Below are 18,283 nucleotides of genomic sequence, written 5' to 3'. Positions count from 1 at the left end.
GGAAGAGTAGCTTAAGGCAATAGATAGAGTCTGGAAAAACGATTGTTAAATAAAATCATCAAAAACAAAATAAAGACGGTGGAATCTTATAGGAGGAGACGCTAAGGAAAGATGATAAGGAAGAGAGACATTGAAAGTAATAGATGAGTTTTGCCATTTGACTAGCAAAATAATAGATCACTATAGAAGTAAAGAAGAAACAAAATCAAACTTGCAATAACAGTAAAATCTTTTCAAAAAAGAGATTTATTTTAACTTCTCCTTTGAATGTAAGTGTTAGGGAATAGAAGCTTTTGAAATGTGGTGCTACAGAAGAATGGTGAAGAGTAGGTGGATGTATTTGATAGCTATTGAAGAGGTACCAAATCAGACTGATGAAAATGATAGCAAAACTAGGCTGAAAGGAGGGATCGGTTGCTAGGACACATCGTGAGCCATCAAGGAATTGTCAGTTTTGTAATTGGAGAGGGGGAGGTAAAAATTGTAGATGGGGCTCAAACGTTGGCTACAGGAAGCATGTTCAAGTGGCTGTAAGTTGCAGTAATTAATACTGTATTTATGTAGAGTTGAAGAGGCTTGCAGGGGATATGCCATAATGGAGTACTGCATCGAACCAGAGTTCATATTGAAGACCACAATAATAACTCATCTTTCTCAGGCTTGACAGAAATTAAGGTTATACAGAAAGTAAAGATACAAGCTTAATGAAATGAAAACATGTTTAGCTATTCCTTGTAATATTTATATAAAACTAGAAGCCTCACACTCTTTAGCATTATGTGTCTATAGCTGGCCGACTTGTGTATTATATGTAGTGATGTGCACAAATTTCCTCATGAATCAGTCTATCTATTAGTGGAAACTGAATCAAAATCCCTACAGTAGTTCCTGAGAGTCGCCCGAATCTACAGGCAGAATTATACAATGGTAAAAATAAATGTTGCATATTGTTATATTGTCAGCTAGCTGCATTGCCCAGGTATGTATCAGTTTTATCTTCTATCAGCCCATCTTCTCCTCCTCTCCCCCTCCCCTCCCCCCCCCCCCCCTCCCCTCTCTCTCTCTCTCTCTCTCTCTCTCTCTCTCTCTCTCTCTCTCTCTCTCTCTCTCTCCTCCCTCCCTCCCCCCCCCCCCCCCCTCTCCCTCTCCCCCCCCCCCTCTCTCTCTCTCTTCTCTCTCTCTCTCTCTCTCTCTCTCTCTCATCTCTCTCCTCCCCCCCCCCTCTCCCTCTCCCTCTCCCTCTCCTCTCTCTCTCTCTCTCCCCCCCCTCTCCCTCTCCCTCTCTCCCCACCCCCCTCTCTCTTTCTTTCCCTCCTCCCCCCTGTGTAAATACTAATTCTATATCTACATTGAAACATCACAGAAGTTTGATGGGCAGTTCATAATAAGTGGTGAAAAAAAGTCTTGAGACTGTGTTTCAATGGCGGTCTGCGTGCTGATCATAACACACAGACTGTTAAATTTCTTCAGATAGAAGGTTTTGGCACATACATTTTACAGTCCAAACTTTGTATTTGTTGGCTTTCCCTAGTGTGCAAAATTGAAGGAGTACCTGGGTGTAAGGACATTATCATTTGATGATAATGAGTTTCAGGTGAAATTGATAGTACTTTGAATAAAATATCTTATACCCAAACTCAAAAAAATCTGTGGGCGCAGATAGTTAGTATGTGAAATATTTTCTCTGCTTTCTGTATTTACATTCTCAATAATAGGTCATAATTTTTATTCTTTCAACTCTTCATAACTACATATTATTAATGGAATTGTGTTTGGTTCTCTAATTAGTATTTAATATATTTACAAGAAAATATGTTGTTTAAAACTGTTGAATTCTAGTTAATTATAATAATAAAATTATTCACTTAAGAAAATAACGAAATTACAAGTTGTTATTAATAGATAAAAAGTTGTGGGCTGCCTATGACTGTAAATTGTAGGTTAGGAATATATTTTATTAATAATACTCCATCTACAGTCACAATAATTTTATTTTCTAACTACGAACGCACTGTGCAGCTACAATTCCATTTGCAAGGAACATGTAGGATAATGGGCATTAAAGCTGAAGCAGATATTACACACAATATATTTATACAGTCCTTGAAAATGGAGTTGCAACATCAAAATACATTAGACAGTAGTTAAAAAATAAAAATGTAGTGACTGAAGTTGAAATATTATTAATAAACACATCCCTAATCAAAAATTACAAGACACCAAAAGGCTGGCCATTACATTATGAGGCAAAATTCCAGTACTGCTAATGTGCACATTAAAAGTAGAAAAAAGTATTCCTAACTTTCCTGAACTATTAATCCCTTCATCAGGAAGGAGAAATGCATAGATTTGAGGAGGGGCAGGTGACATAGCGCTTAGCTAGAGAGGGAGTTGTGAGGACGAAGGGGGAGTTGTTGGAGAGAGTAGGACTTGTTTTAATTCTGTTCATGCGTAATGATGAGGGACAAATCTGCTTTTTCTTTCTTTATGTATTTCTTTCTTTCTTTACAGAGCATTTGTTTGTTTTATTATGTGTTTCTACAATTTATTTGTACTCTTTTCCTTTCTTTAAAAAAAAAAAAAAAACCGGTAAGCATGAGAATATTTCCACTCCTCATCTAAAATGTAAGCAACAAAGTCAACATACTAAAAATTTTATCACCTTGCATGTTTCACAAATGGAGTGGAGAAATAAAATTACTGAAAATGAAGGGTCCCTCAGTGATATAAGCTGGATAAAAGTTCTCATATTGTACCGTTTTCTTTGCTTGTAGTCAATATGGTTAGGATTTAAACTGTTACTATAGTCATATAATTGAATGGCTTGTATCAAAACTACTGTTTCAGCATCAACTACGTAAATATACACATAAAAGGTTGAGCAGTCACACATAATTGTAGTAATATTTCAGAGTTACAGTCTTATTTTAAGTTCACTGAAACATACATATTTGCAACACATATTCTGATATAAAATTTACAAATAAACAATTTAATAGCTGCAGGGTTGCTGTCTTCTTCCTCCTCCCAACCATATTGTGAAAGTTTAATTAAATGAGCTTTCATTTTGTATGACTGCAGTGACATCTCCTGCAGTGATGCCTGAGGCTCCACTTACCCCAGCAGCAACATTTGCATCTCCTGTTGTGCCACCAGCCATCGCAACAACGGTACCTCCTACTAGCCAGCCGCAGCAGCAGCAGCAACCACCACAGTTACATGCTCCACCAACACCTGCACCAACACCAACTCCAACGCCTGTTTCTACTCCAGCTCCTGTGCCAACGGCTGTTTCAGAAACAAAGCCTGCTCCTGCAGGAAAGCGATCCCCTGCAAAACCAACACGGACTTCTGCACGGTTCATTAGCCAACAGCAACAACAGCAGCAGCAGCAACAACAACAGCAACAAGTGCAGAAATCACCTGCAGGCAAATCACCAAGAGAAAGTGGTTCTTCTAGTGCGACTGGACGGCCAGGACGAGGTCGAGGGGATGGGGGAGGCCGAAGAGGGCGTGGAAACAGCAGAGGGCGAGCTGGGAGTTTCATTCGTGGAGGACGAGGATCAAGGGGGCGAGCCCGTTCTCATCATCATTATCAGGTAATATTCCATTTCAACTTTCAAAATTGCTGTTGCAATAGAGTTATAAGAGAAGGAAATGATTCTTCTACAATAGTTATGTAAAAGTAAGTGTAGAATGTGCATCCCAGAGCTTCAGATGTGCTGCACTGCTCCAACAGTGAAGTATGTCTGCAGAAGCACTAAGAGATCTTACTACATTCTTTCCTTCACAGTTGCCGCACCTTGTCGCTAGTGTAACACTATAGGGTGAAGATCTTATATTACAGCCTTGCTTTGATTAGAAAGGTACATTCATGTTCTGCATGCTATAAACAGGTACTGATAGAAATACAGGAGCATTCAGTGTGTGACACATACACATCAACAAAACTGAACTTTTACCTGAATAATTAAACTATATCTATCATTGTTAGAATATTTAGACTTCAATTCCTAATTTTTAAATTCATATAAAAGGGTTTATACGCACTGGGACACCTGGGAAGTCTTGGGAAAACCCGGAAATTTTTTAGGATTCTGGAAATTTTTCATTGTAGTTTTCACTTAAGTTTTGTAACTCTGACTGGTAAGAACTGATACTGTAACAGAATTTTACTTTAGTCCACTACTTCAGAATAACACGGCTGCAATAAAACATAAATTAGAGAATAATGCCAAAATAAAACTTCAGTTGCAAACAAAATGCACCGTTTACAACAACAAAACACAGTGCACACACAAGTGTCTGTCTGCAACAAAATATGTCAAAGACTATGCAATCATTCATAACAGCAAACTGCTGTCAGTGCAGCTTTCTCATGAGCCTCGCTTCGATGAACATGATGTCACAGCTGTTTACATTTCTAACAGGTCGCTGGAAAATATTGTGAATGATGGTTTGGGAAGCATTACTTTTGAAGTAAATTTCCTTTTACACAAGATGAATTATGTTACATGTGAGATTGTGCGATTAATTTCTTAAATCATGCAGCATTAGACTCTGATTCAAAACTTAATATAGGGGACCAATCACTTAAAAAAGTTTCAGACCTAAAAGCCCAGCCATGTATGCCATTACTTAAGATTTTACTGGCACATTTGTGTTTGATATAACTTAAAGCGTAACACATGCTAAAAGAGGCCAGGTTTCAAGGCTATATTTTTTATATTTGTTTTAGTTCTTCCATAGATTACAAATCATGCAATAATGATGGCAAAAAGTATAATTATCCTTTAAAAAGAAAAGTGCGAAGTGAGTTCTTGAGCAATTTCTCATGGAATTGACTTTAATATGGAAAAATGTAAGTGCTTGATGGAACATATATTCAGCTAGGTAACCTACTAAATATTTGTGCACAGCAGTGAAATATATAATTGTGCTTGTCATAAATATTCAATCAAAGATATTTCTAAAACACATTCTTTTTTCATTTCCTATTTCTAAAACACATTCTTTTTTTCATTTCCTAAAGTGCCAAAAAGTACTACGCCAATGTATAAAACCTTCACCAAAGGATTGATAAGTTTTACAGCTCTCAGGGAAAGTAGATTGTCCCTTAACATGGAAAAAAATGTACTTTCACATGGGACAAAATGTATAAAGTATTACACTCCCAGAAAAAGTTCTGTCAACACTGTGTGTTGTGTATGTAAGAGCTTGCTTGCTCTTCTGCAAAGTTGGTGCTGCTGTCCTTTGTAAGAATACTTTTGTGAGAGAAGAAAAAATAATATAAAAATTAGTACCAATATATGATATAGTTAGTTCAAATCTGTGATCTCTGGAAAAGGGGACCGAGCGAGGTGGCGCAGTAGTTAGCACACTGGACTCACATTTGGGAGGACACTGATCAAACCCACATCCGGCCATCCTGATTTAGGTTTTCCATGATTTACCTAAATCGCTTCAGACAAATGCCCGGATGGTTCCTGTGAAAGGGCACGGCCAATTTCCTTCCCCATCCTTCCCTAATCCAAGCTTGTGCTCCATCTGTAATGATCTCGTTGTTGATGGGGCGTTAAAAACTAATCTCCTCCTCCTCCTCCTCTAGAAAAGGTTACATTTCAGAAACTGCTCATAATGGAAGTAAGTGCACCACTGTATGCAGAAACCAGTCAGCTACATGTAGTTAAAGAAAGGCAAATATATCCTACCTTCCTTTTAAGCGTGATAATTTAATTGTGTAAAAGGATATACATTCTATTGCAACAGAAAAATTTGGGGAAGGAGTATTATATAACTTTTACATAGGGAGAGAATAATTTGTTTTATTTTGTATTCCGTTTCATTGTCATTTTTCTGGCTGTTTCAGAGTTACTTTTGCCAATTTTGTACTATTTATTGCCAACTTCAGTATTATTCTCTGACTTTTTTAAGCAATATTTACATTAAATCTAGTTAATTAAAGAAAAATAATTCTGTGACCATACACTTGAATGTTTTTCAAAAGAATGTATTGTCATAAATTCAAAGTTATTCTTTGCGGCATAATATCACCTATCCATTAACACTTCACTGAAGTGCCACCAGGAGTCTGCATTTGAACGCGGAAGACAAACTGCTTTCAGCACAACAGCAGGCATTTGACAGTGGAGACGTAGACATCTCAAGGTGTTGTGTATTCTGCTGGATATTAGCATCATTCGTGCATGATATTTCAACAACATGACTCGTTATCTTAATCAGGTATCATGCATTATGTTTTGACAATGTGACTTGTTATCTTCATCAGGTTCTACTTGAGTCTTGTAAAAAATGATGCTGATATCTGGTGGGATACCTGACACCTCTCAAAGTCAACAGATTGTCACAAAAGTCTGAAAAATTATAGCGTCCACATTTCCTGCTGACATGGAAATTCGCTTTTCGACTAAATTGTGGAGGACTTTGCATTCTTTCAGAATGTTTACAATGCTGAAATCTGCCATTTTTAGGTATACGTAACACACTCTTTGCTATGTAAATAATCGTAGGACTAAAGGTAACAAATCACTAAACAAGCTGACTACACTGTGTTGCCACTGTAGCTCAACTGGACTCAGGGGTTGTGTGTGATGGAGTAGTGGGAAGAAATCTGGGGAGTGGGAGGAAGGATTAGGGAATGGTGGTTGACAGCAGAATGAAGACGTCTCAGATATACACAATAGGAATGTTGCACCATTGAGCTCTCTCTGTCTGCAGTCAGGGAGAATGATGCACAGTACATAGTGATGCAGAGAAGGGAAATGAGAGAAGGGATAGAATGCAGGAACAGGGAACCTGCGGAGAGGAGGAGTTGAGTGCAGGCTGAGTGAAGTTGGGGTCGTATAGGTGGATGGGGGGGTCAATCATTAGCAGAAGTGAGGCCAGGAGATTATGGGTTCAAAGGAAGTGTTGTAAGAATAAGTACAATCTTTGTAACTCAGAGAAGATTGATGTATGGTGGGAAGGAGGGGCAGAATCCAGATGGCATTAGTTGCGAAACAACCATTGAAATTAGCATGTTGTGCTTAACTCTGCCCTTGGCCACAATTTTTAATGGCTATTCATTAAAGTGGACAGCTGGGTGGAGGCACAAGAAATGTTCTATATATTTGCATCCCTCTAATTCTCCATCTATCCTCAGAAACACCCCCCTCTCATCACACAGTATCATCCTGAACTAGAACTACTGAAATATATCCTCCATCAGGCAACTACTTATCATCAGGCCCACAAATTATGAATATTATGCCCACAATCATTCTTACCCCTCCCAAACAATGGAAAATCCAGACACATGACTGTAGTCTCAGGCATATGAGGCCTCAGATTCCCAAGACTACAGTCATGCATGTGTGAGTTTGTTGTCTAATTTTGATGAAGGCCTTACTGGCCGAAAGCTATATTTGTGACAGTCTCTGTGCTGTGCCTATCTGTGATACAGCATCTCCACTATATGTATGGTAAGTAGCAACTTTCTTTTTTACAATATTGTTATCTCCCCCCCCCCCCCCAAAGTACTTCATGCTGCTCACCCAGTCTAAAAAGTATCCTAGTCCATTATGATACACCTAGTCCACAGACATCTGTCAACCTGAATGAACATCCACACAGTTGCAGAACATTCTACTGGACACACCACACTCAAGTGCAATGACTGCTTCACAGCGCATGCCATCTGGATGCTTTCCCCTAACACCATCTTCTCTGAATATCTTCAAACCCATTCAACTTGAAATAGAAGTAATAGTTTTATGTGCTGACATCACATTGCCCAAAACCTCTGCAAAATACTTATATAAAAGACTTTTGCAGAGATCTTTAATGCATTCTACTGTTTTAACCACATATTTTCAAGCTGTTGTTGCCTTGAGTTCAAAGACTGGTTTAATGCAGCTCTCCATGCTCTTCTATCCAATGCAAGCCTCTTTGCTTCTGAATAACTACTGCAAACTACATATGTCTGATCCTGCTTACTGTTTGTTGTTTGGTGTAGCTCACCATGCTACTTTATTCAGTGCAAGCCTCTTCATCTTTGAATAACTACTGCAATCTACAGATGTTTGAACTTGCTTACTGTGTTCATATCATTATCAACCGGTACAATTTTTACATGCCACACTTTCCTTCAGTACTAAATTGATCATTCCTTGATGTCTCAGAATGTATTCTATCAACTGATCCCTTCTTTTACTCAAGTTGTGCCACTTTTTCCCCCCAATTCAGTTCAGCACCCCCCCCCCCCCCCCCCCCCAGTTAGTTACACATCCTGCTAACTTAATCAACAGCATACTTCTGTAGCACCACATTTCAAAACTTTCTATTCTCTTCTTGTTTGAACTGCTTATTGTCCATGTTTCACTGCCATACATGGCTGTGCTCCAGACACATGCTTTCAGAAAAGACTTCTGAACACTCATAATTTAGCATGCTGCCTATGCAGTATGCTTCTTGCTCCTATCAGCCAGTCACAGCACAGGACACATGGTATCACACATATATCTTTCTGGGGTACTACAGAACATTGACACTATTAGGTTTTTTCCTGATATTATTTTTGCTAATCATGGTGTGATTTTGAAGCTCTGACAGTCAGCCATGTTTGCAGCCTAAAATATGGGAATTCTTGACTTCCTGTTATGAAAATAACTGTTCTTTCTAAAGCCAAGACACGTTTCAACATGTTTATGTTTCACAGAAAAAGAAGGAAACGCTTCTTTACTCCTATTGTAATTCAGTTGTTTTACAGTTTGTTATGATTGCTCAATATCAATGGAAGTTCTGAATGGTAAATACTGACATTAATTCTTCTATCTGCTGTGTCTGTGGAAAATATAATTCCTCACCTGTTCTGTATTTGTTGCAGTTATAACATACCTCTTAATCTCATTTTAACAGTACATTTTTCCTGCGGGACATTTGCTATATTTTGTAAAAAGAAAATCGGTTTAGAGGTTTACACACAGATTCAATTACCAGGTGTACCGGTATGAAATGAGTGCTTTTTTATGAAACTAAAACACTAATTTTGAATTGAAACGTAAAAATATTTTATTCAAACTACTGACCATTGCTTTCTATACATTTTGACCACCTTTCTGGCAATTTGTGGACACCACGCCAATAGAAATGTTCGTCTTTTGAAGCAAATCAATCAGGCACCCAATTTTCGACTTCTTCGTAGGAATCGAAGTGTTCCTCAGCCAATGCATGTCCCATTGATGAAAACAAATGGTAGTCGGAAGGGGCCAAGTCTGGTGAATACAGCGGGTGGGGTAGCAGCTCCCAGCCAAGTGTTTTGATTGTATGCTGAACCAGTTTTGCTTTGTGTGCAGGTGCATTGTCGTGTGAAAAAATTACTTTGCCATGTCTTCTGGCCCATTCTGGTCTTTTTTTGATCAATGCATAATTCAAATTGACCGTTTGTTGTCTGTAGCGATTAGTATTCACAGTTTCACTGGGTTTTAGAAGCTCATGATACACCACACCTTTCTGATCCCACCAAACACAGAGCATTGTCTTCTTGCCGTATCGATCTGGTTTTGCAGTCGATGTTGATGGTTGTCCCCGGATTAACCCATTATTTTTCTCGTTTAGGATTCTTAAATAAATCCATTTTTCATCACCAGTAACAATTAGATGCAAAATTGATTTTCTTTCATGTCTTTGAAGCAAAATTTGACAAATGTTTTTCGTTTTTCCATCTGTCTTTCATTCAATTCATGTGGCACCCATTTTCCACACTTTTGGATCTTCCTCATAGCTTTCAAACGGTCAGAAGTTGTTTGTTGTGCAACATTTAGCATTGCTGCCATTTGCTTCTGACTCAAAGTATCATCTCCATCCAATACTGCTAGGAATTCGGCGTCTACGAATGTTTTTGGTTGTCTTCCATGTTCTTCATTTCCTACATCAAAATCATTATTTCTGAACCGTTGAAACCATCTTTTGCATGTTGCTTCTGATAGAGCATGATCACCATATGCCTCGACAAGCATTCGATGTGACTCTGCAGCACCTCCCCCCCCCCCCCCCTCCAAATGAAATGAAAACAAAAAATTAATGCTTTCCGCAAATCATCACTTTCTGGTGCATAATTCGACATTGTTAACATGATGAAAACATATGATGATGTATACTAAATATCTTTGACAGATGTCATACTAACCAAACAATAACAAATTAAGGCTCATTCACAACAAATGTTCCCTATCAACACATTTGTATCTTAACGCTCATTTCATACCGGTACACCTGGTACAACCAATTTGTGGGCTGCTCCCCCCCCCCCCCCCCCCCCCCCTCCTCTCTCTCTCTCTCTCTCTCTCTCTCTCTCTCTCTCTCTCTCTCTCTCACACACACACACACACACACACACACACTAACCCCCCCCCCCCCCCACACACACACACACACACACACACACACACACACACACACACACACACACACACCATCCATGTATTCATGTTTCCTGGAACACAATTTTATTGTGAAATGTATTGCTTCTTTACTCCCATGTGCCCTTGTAGATGAATTTCCTCTTGGGAGAGGAAGGGGATTGTGTTCCCTCACAGTGTGTTGATAACCGGTTGCTTACACTGCTGTGTCTTCCCATGTTGGTATTTTAAACATTTTGTGGCAGTGAGCTCAGCAGCTGTGTATGCAAATATATAAAATGTAATAGTCAGCCAACTGGTTTCACTTTTTTTTTTAAATACATTAACCAGGTTTTGATAGTTCTAAGACTATCTTCATCACAATGGTAAAAGTTACTTAGAAATATATAAAACAGACACATATGTGAAAATTCACAACCAAAAGCAGAAAACTGTACTTACATAAAAACTTTAAAATGTCAGCAACAGTACTCTCTTAGAAATGACATGTTTGTGTACCATGAGTCAAGAATAAAAATCATAATAAAAAAAGACAGACAAACTGCAGCTAATACTGGCACATGCACGAGAGGCATCCGACTAAATGGCATATAAGCCGGCATTGCCATTGCAAAGTAGCTTTATCCACCAATAATTCTCTAAAAAATGATCTTATTCACAATTTGGATTCAACACAGTCTCATTTGCAGAAGTCAGGAGTTTATAAAATTGTCTGTGATTCTTGTCCGGCCTATTACATAGGACAAACTGGGTGAGGTGTATCGTAAGATTGAGAGAACATCATGTAGAAAAAAAAGGATACTAATATTCATAATTCATCCTTTGTTGACCACTTGTTAATCACAGGCCATAAACCCAAAGAAGTGCAAAATGTCAGTACCCTACACTCCGAGAAAAAACTCTCAGGCTCGATATCCTTCAAGTATTGCTAATTTTCAAACACCTCTTGCTTCAAGATTGTTTTATTCTTAATGAACAATTACAGTTGTGTAATAAAAACTTCTTTCAAGGTTTAGAGCCATTACTTAAATTGCCTAATTTTCGACTTTTTCCTCACAGTAGCATTGGGAATGTCAGTTTTCCTTATCCAACTGTCATTGTCAGTTTTTTTTACTTCATTTAAAAGTACCTGTAAAAAGTCTGTGTCTTCTGACTGCATTGCAGCCACATATCAAACAGCCGAGTGCCGACTAGCAAAATAGCATCTTTGACAAGACATATTTTATCAGATGGTCACATACGTATTCTTCAAATAAGGGAAAGGCAGCCACTCATGTATGGCAGATTGACGTGTGGAGCACAGAAACATGACAGAAAACATATTAGTGTGAATGCGTTTTTCTGTCAGATGTTTCTGTTCCCCAGTCATTGATCATCTATAGGTGAGTGACAGTCTTCTTCTTATATTACGTATTGCTCCATCCAAAAATTTCCATTATTGTTTCACATTCTGAATTTTGTTCTAAATGGCATCCAGTAGCAAGCATTTGACAGTGTCATACATGTGCAGTGTTTTTTGTTATGTTTTGTGTGCTGTTAGATACATTTTGACCCTTCCTTACATGTGTTCATGGATCTATCACTACTAAATGATTCATCGGAATATGTAATGCAAACAGAGTTTGTGCAACAGGAAAATGCTTTACACCATCCTACTTGGTTCTCCAATAAATCTTTCACAACCAGTAGTTGCTACTGCTTCTGTATCTCTACCTTAATCTAATATGTCATGGACTGAATATCTATGTAACTGGTTAACCATAGTTCAGTTTACCAGGTACCACACTACATTGTCGTCATCCAAAACAAGTGTTTTACATATGCCCTACTAACACGCATTCATTCTTCATTTTCCCAGTTTAAGGATCTGAAAGCTTCCTTAAGGGTAGCTGAGAGTGGTTAACACATGGAAATTCCTTGTTGCCTGAGTCCTCTTTCAATTCTGAATTTTCCATTATGCTGATGAAGTCCAGTGAAACCTACAGTATATTCTTCAATGTACCAACACAAATTGAAATATTGCCTTGTTTTTCTAGGGCTGTTAGTGCATGTTTTGCTTTAACTGAATCAAAGGCTTCCACAAAATCATAATCTTAAATGGAATGTTTATTCATCCTCATTGCTCCAGTCTGTGATTTTGTTCACAACTTGCATATAGTCCGCTGCACAATATCTCTGTTCATTTGCTTGATTAAAGTACAGTGGTACAATGGAGTTTCTTGTGTTTAAATGGAAATAGTGTTTATGAATATGTGGTGCATTATGGAGAGGATTTCGTTTATTGCGAAGTAGAATAATTTTAGTATTGTTCCAGTTTTATAAAATTGTCTGCCTTTCATTTCTTCAAATCTCAACCGGCTCCTGATAAATTATCTGAAATTTATTTCAAAGTGTCATAATTTTTCTTTATGATTATCTGTGCTTGTAAGTCATCTGTTGAACTGTACAAATATTTAAATAAATATTTGTATTCTTTCACAATTTACCACCTAACTTAATAACTTAGATACCTTCCCCCAACCAAGTTTCTGTTTTATTTTCTTAATGCTCTTACTGTTTTCAATCGTTTCTATTAACGGATGTTCATTGTACATCCTCACATCAGCTTGAAGGCATTTCTCAATAGTAATGTTTAATTTAGCGTACTTACCACATTCTGTATAATTTGCTTAAAGCTCCTGACCTCCTCTTTTAATAGCTGCTTTGTTCTGTTTGAGATTTTCTTTCCTTTATCCTTCGTTGTACATACAGCATAAAATGCTGTTTCTTCTTTTTAAGTCCCTATATTGTGCATTTCCTGAGTAGTTGCACCATTGATTAAAGTGTGTTTCTGATTTTCTGCTAGATACATTTCTAGTTTTATGTTTTTTTTTATATATATCTGTAACTTACCAGTCTGTGATCACTTGAAACTCTAATGTGGGTGAGGGTTTGCCAAATTGTGTTTAATTTCTTTTATATTTGATTAGATATAGTCAAATTTATGTTTATATAACAATGAAAATAACCAGGTATTGATAATATAATCGGATAGATAAAAAAAATCTACTCATCAAGTGGCACCAGGAGAATACACGCACAAAAGGCTTTAACTTTCACAATCTTTCGGAGCCAGTGGCTCCTCCTCCCAGCAGTAGAGTTGAAGGTCAAGGAAGATGGGTGAAGGAAAAGGACTGGACAGGTTTAGGGAAAGGGGTACATTTCTTAAATGTACCCCTTCAACTCTTCTGTCTGGAGGAGGAGCCACTGGCTCAGAAAGCTTGTTAAAGTTAAATGCTTTTGTGTGTGTGTTCCCCTGCCGCTGCTAGGTGAACAAATTTATGTTTAGTTTCATTTGATACTTGTCAAGTTTGTTTTTCTGTTTGTGTCTTATTTAGGTAAAGTTGTTCTTGGCAAATTCTACTGATGAATTACCATCATTTCTGGTCTCATACCCAAAGTTTCGTACTGTAGAACTGTTCATCAGTTTTTGTCATACTTTTGCGTGTACTTGCACATGGCAGTCGGGAATGCAACAGTCCTGCCCAAGGTGCACTAGCCTGCCTTGGCAAGAAGAATTGAATAAAACATGTTAACAGTGCTAAATAATGACAGAGTTATGCTCACAGCAGTCAATCCAGACCTGTAGTATAGCTAAGATTCACTGGCCATCACTGCCTCTTCACATGTTGGTAACATGACAGTGGAGTTCTCAGTTCTTATTATCATTTAGCAGTCAATCAGTTTTTATTCTGCTCATTGGGTTTCAGTCACTGACTCATTGCACTGTCTTCGGTGTGGATTGGTGACCAGCCTAGCCATATTTTGCTCCACATAAAGCTGTTTATCAAGATCAACAGAAGTGTGCCAGGGAAGTGTTATAGGATCGCTGTTGTTCTCTGTGGACATAAATGATGTGGCAGATGGGGCGGGCAGTAATCTGAGGTTGTTTGCTTACAATGCTGTGGTGTATGGTAAGATGTTGAAGTTGAGTGACTCTAGAAAGATTATGACTTAAACAAAATTTCCTGTTGGTGTGATGAATGGCAGATAGCCCTAAATGTGGAAAAATGTAAGTTGATGCAGATGAGTAGGGGGATCAAACTGTAATGTTCATTTACAGTATTACTTGTGACCTGCTTGACACAATCACATCATTTAAATATCTGGCTGTAATGTTGCAAAGTAATATGAAATGGAACGAGCATGTGAGAACTGTGATAGGGAAAATGAATGGTCGACTTTGGTTATATTGGGAGAATTTTAGGAAAGAGTGGTTCTCCTGTAAAGGAGACTGCATATAGGGTGCTGGTGTGACCTGTTCTCGAGTACAGCACAAGTGTTTGGGATCCGTACTGGTCAGATTGAAGGAAGACATCCAAGCAATTCAGAGGCATGCTGCTAGATTTGTTACCAGTAGGTTCAAACATCACGTAATTGTTCAAGAGATGCTTCAGGAACTCAAATGGGAATCCCTGGAGGGAAGGCGACATTCTTTTCAAGAAACACTATTGAGAAAATTTGGAGAACCGGCAATTGAAGCTGATTACCGAATGATTCTTCTGCCGCCAAAATACATTGCGCGTAAGGACTACAAAGATAAGATACAAGGAATTAGGGCTCATACGGGAGCATATAGACAGTCGTTTTTCCCTTGCTTATTTGCATGTGGATCAGGAAAGAAAATTACTAGTAGTGGTACAGCATACCCTCTGCTATGCACTGTACGGTGGCTTGTGGAGTATCTATGTAGATGTACACAGTGCAGTCATCTGGAATTGGAAATTGGCATCTACTCTTCGTAGGTTTCTTAAATCCTCTCTGAGATGTAATTAAGAGCTCTACTTCTTAAAGATCCTTCAAATAAAGAAACCAACTTTGTGATGATTTTGTTACATATTGGCGTACCAACCTGGTGAACATTCAGTGTTGTTTGAGCACCTTGATCAGTTCAGCTGAATTAATTTTGTTGTATAAAACTTTGGTCTAGGATTATTCTAAAGATTTTTTTCTCTCTATCTTTGTTACAGCACTAAGCAGTTATTTGGACAAACTTGTAACTTTTACATGTATTTTACATTTGTTCTCTGTTTTTATTTCATCCATGAATTATGTTAAACATGCTGTTACACAGAGAAGAATTGTCACATATGAGAAACTTTCAAATAACATCTGCAATACATTAAAACTGTGTAGGCCTTCTTTCTCATAGAAATAAGTTGTAATTTTGTACAGCAGGAAAGACAGATCTATTAATGTGAATTCCTTCCATCTCTCTTATTTCCAACTATGGTTAAAAAAAAAGAGAGAGAGAGAGAGAGAGAGAGAAAAGAAAAAGCACATGGTTTTCTAGCCAGAAGTATGTGACACGAATTTTTTATTCATTTTCTTGTTATTGTTTCATGAATTAGTCTCATAAATATAAAATCCAGTAAGTTCTTTATTTTTCATTTCATTTGTCTTGTTGTGTTTTCTGGTGTTGTTGCAGGACTCGAGCATTGCTGCCAGCTGCAACACAATCCACCATAAACTGGCCGGCACTGTGTTTGATCTAGAGTTTGACGATGAGAGTGGTCCGACAGAGGGTGTGGAAAACCTCCGTGACATGCGTGAGAGGCGCCGCTCATCAGACCATGCTCCTAGTTCGTGTACTACAGGTAGTGGAGTATCACACCATGAACGGACTACACCTGCACTTACACCTACACCTGCAGCACCTCCGCCCCCACCACCAGACCGCAATGTGGTTGCTCCTTTGTTGCCTGGACCTGTAGATATGCGTACCTACAGCTCTTCATACGAAGATCGGTCAACTTTCCGTGACAATCTCTTGGGTGCCTTTGCGTCAGAACCATCTACAGCTGTACCTCATGTGGCAGCCGATTTTGATGAAGAAGTTGAGAACGCATCATTTCATTCAGCACTGTCTGCAAGCCGTACGCCTGCTCCAACACCAAGGCCTTCTGCTGGTACAGTTGCCACTACTGAATCAGGGAGCACTGGAGATACAACTGTGGGTGGTGGCAGCGATACTTCCAGACCATCTGCGCTCTCTGATTCACGCAATCAGCTGAAGGTCAAGATCAAGGTGAGCAAATTCTTCCTCAGAAAGCCTTACATGTCAGCACAAGCATTTATGTTCTTTTCTAGTAATTTCTTTTCCAATATTTGGAAATCTTCCCTTTGTGGTGGAAAATGTCATTTGATTCCAAAAAAAAAGATAAATGCCATTGAAAATGGTTTCTACTTAAAATACATGTTGCATTTCTAAGGACTATATTGATAATTTATATGACTCCTATCCAAGTGTACTTCAGCTATACAAGGGGAACGCAGACTGCACTGACAAAATTTCTAAGGTTGTGAAGAGAAATTTTTTTAATATTTTGGTCTCAAATGTAATAAGGTAATTATGATTTATTAGTTTATTTTTGTGTAAAAGCCCTCATGCAGTCTCCTCTACCGAGCCAGGTGGTGCAGTGGTTAGCACACTGAACTCACATTCGGGAGGACGATGGTTCAAACCCGTGTCCGGTCATTCTGATTTAGGTTTTTCGTGTTTACCTAAATCGCTTCAGGCAAATGCCGGGATGGTTCCTTTGAAAGGGCATGGCCAACTTCTTTCCCCAACCTTCCATAATTTGATGGGACCGACAACCTCACTGTTTGGTCCTCTCCTCCAAATTAACCAACCAACTGATCAAGTAGTCTCCTCTCATCCCTACCCCAAACAGAATTTGCCAGCATCCCCATATTTCTCATGTTACTAGAAGACTGGTTTGATGCAGCTCCCCATACTACTCTAGCCTGTGCAAGCCCTCTTCATCTCCATATAGCTACAGCAACCTACGTCCTTCTGAATCTGCTTACTGTATTCATCTCTTGTTTTTCCTCTATGATTTTTACCTCTCACGCTTCCCTCCAGTACTAAATTGGTGATCTTTTGATGTCTCTGAATGTGTCGTATCAATTGATCTCTTCTTTTAGTCAATCTGTGCCACGAATTTCTTGTTTTCCCAATTCTGTTCAGTACCTCCTCATTAGTTACATGATCTGCCCATCTAATCTTCAGCATTCTTCTGTAGCATCACATTTCTAAATCTTCTGTTCTTTTCTTGTCTGAACTGTTCATCATCCATGTTTTACTTCCATTCATGGGTACATCCCAGATACTTTCCACATTCGTGTTTGATATATCTTGCAGGGTAAAATACATTAAAAAGACCACGCTGCAAGATTAGTTCTTCATATTTATTTTAGTTGTTTCAGAGATTACCAATTATACAATAAAGAAGACAGAAAGTATAATTATCCTTAAAAGGTTGGGTGAGCTCTTGAACAGCTTAAGCTGTGTTCTTAGGATCCTTCATAACCACGTCCTTGGAAAAGAAAAAGAGCAAAAAAAAATTTTGATGGCCAATATTATTCCTACAAGGTAACCTTTCTGTGGCTGTACTGTATGTATATTAATTTAAACCATTAACTTTTCATATTTGTGTGTTTTGCACTATTTAGGAGAGATGTTGGTATTGACTGATTACATCACTTGTCCTATGCTCTGAACATCTGCTTTCATTGGGTAATGAGATCACTTGACATGAGCTATGATTGGCTGACAAAAGCTCCCTGTGCAGTTCAGTCTCAAGTTCAGTGCTTCGAAAGCTGCTGTGCTGTGTGGAATTTGTATTTATTCTTTTGTAATACAAAAACACATTCGTGAATGTTTTTTGAAATCATGTACGAGGTGTGTTCAAAAAGTACGGTGACTTTAAATTTGTATGAAAAAATATTTATTTATTCATCAGTATTCATGGTGTCCCCTTCAAAGTAATCCCCTCAGACAAAGTAATCCCCTCAGACACAATACACTTGTGCAAATGCTTCTT

General features: G+C 38.3%; 1 protein-coding gene across 1 annotated transcript in view; it reads left to right on the top strand.

Moving 5' to 3' along the window:
• The window catches only part of LOC124796459 (PHD finger protein rhinoceros), a 242,748-nt gene that overhangs the window by 185,105 nt on the left and 39,360 nt on the right, over positions 1 to 18,283 (top strand). Inside the window, exons 17-18 of the mRNA XM_047260682.1 lie at positions 3,082 to 3,599; positions 15,886 to 16,485. Of these exons, the coding sequence (XP_047116638.1) occupies positions 3,082 to 3,599; positions 15,886 to 16,485 (1,118 nt within the window). The remainder of the gene's footprint in view (positions 1 to 3,081; positions 3,600 to 15,885; positions 16,486 to 18,283) is intronic.

This window comes from Schistocerca piceifrons, chromosome 4 (genome assembly GCF_021461385.2).
Source record: "Schistocerca piceifrons isolate TAMUIC-IGC-003096 chromosome 4, iqSchPice1.1, whole genome shotgun sequence".
NCBI classification, from domain to species: Eukaryota; Metazoa; Arthropoda; class Insecta; order Orthoptera; family Acrididae; genus Schistocerca; species Schistocerca piceifrons.
This window is presented reverse-complemented; position numbering and strand designations above follow the sequence as displayed.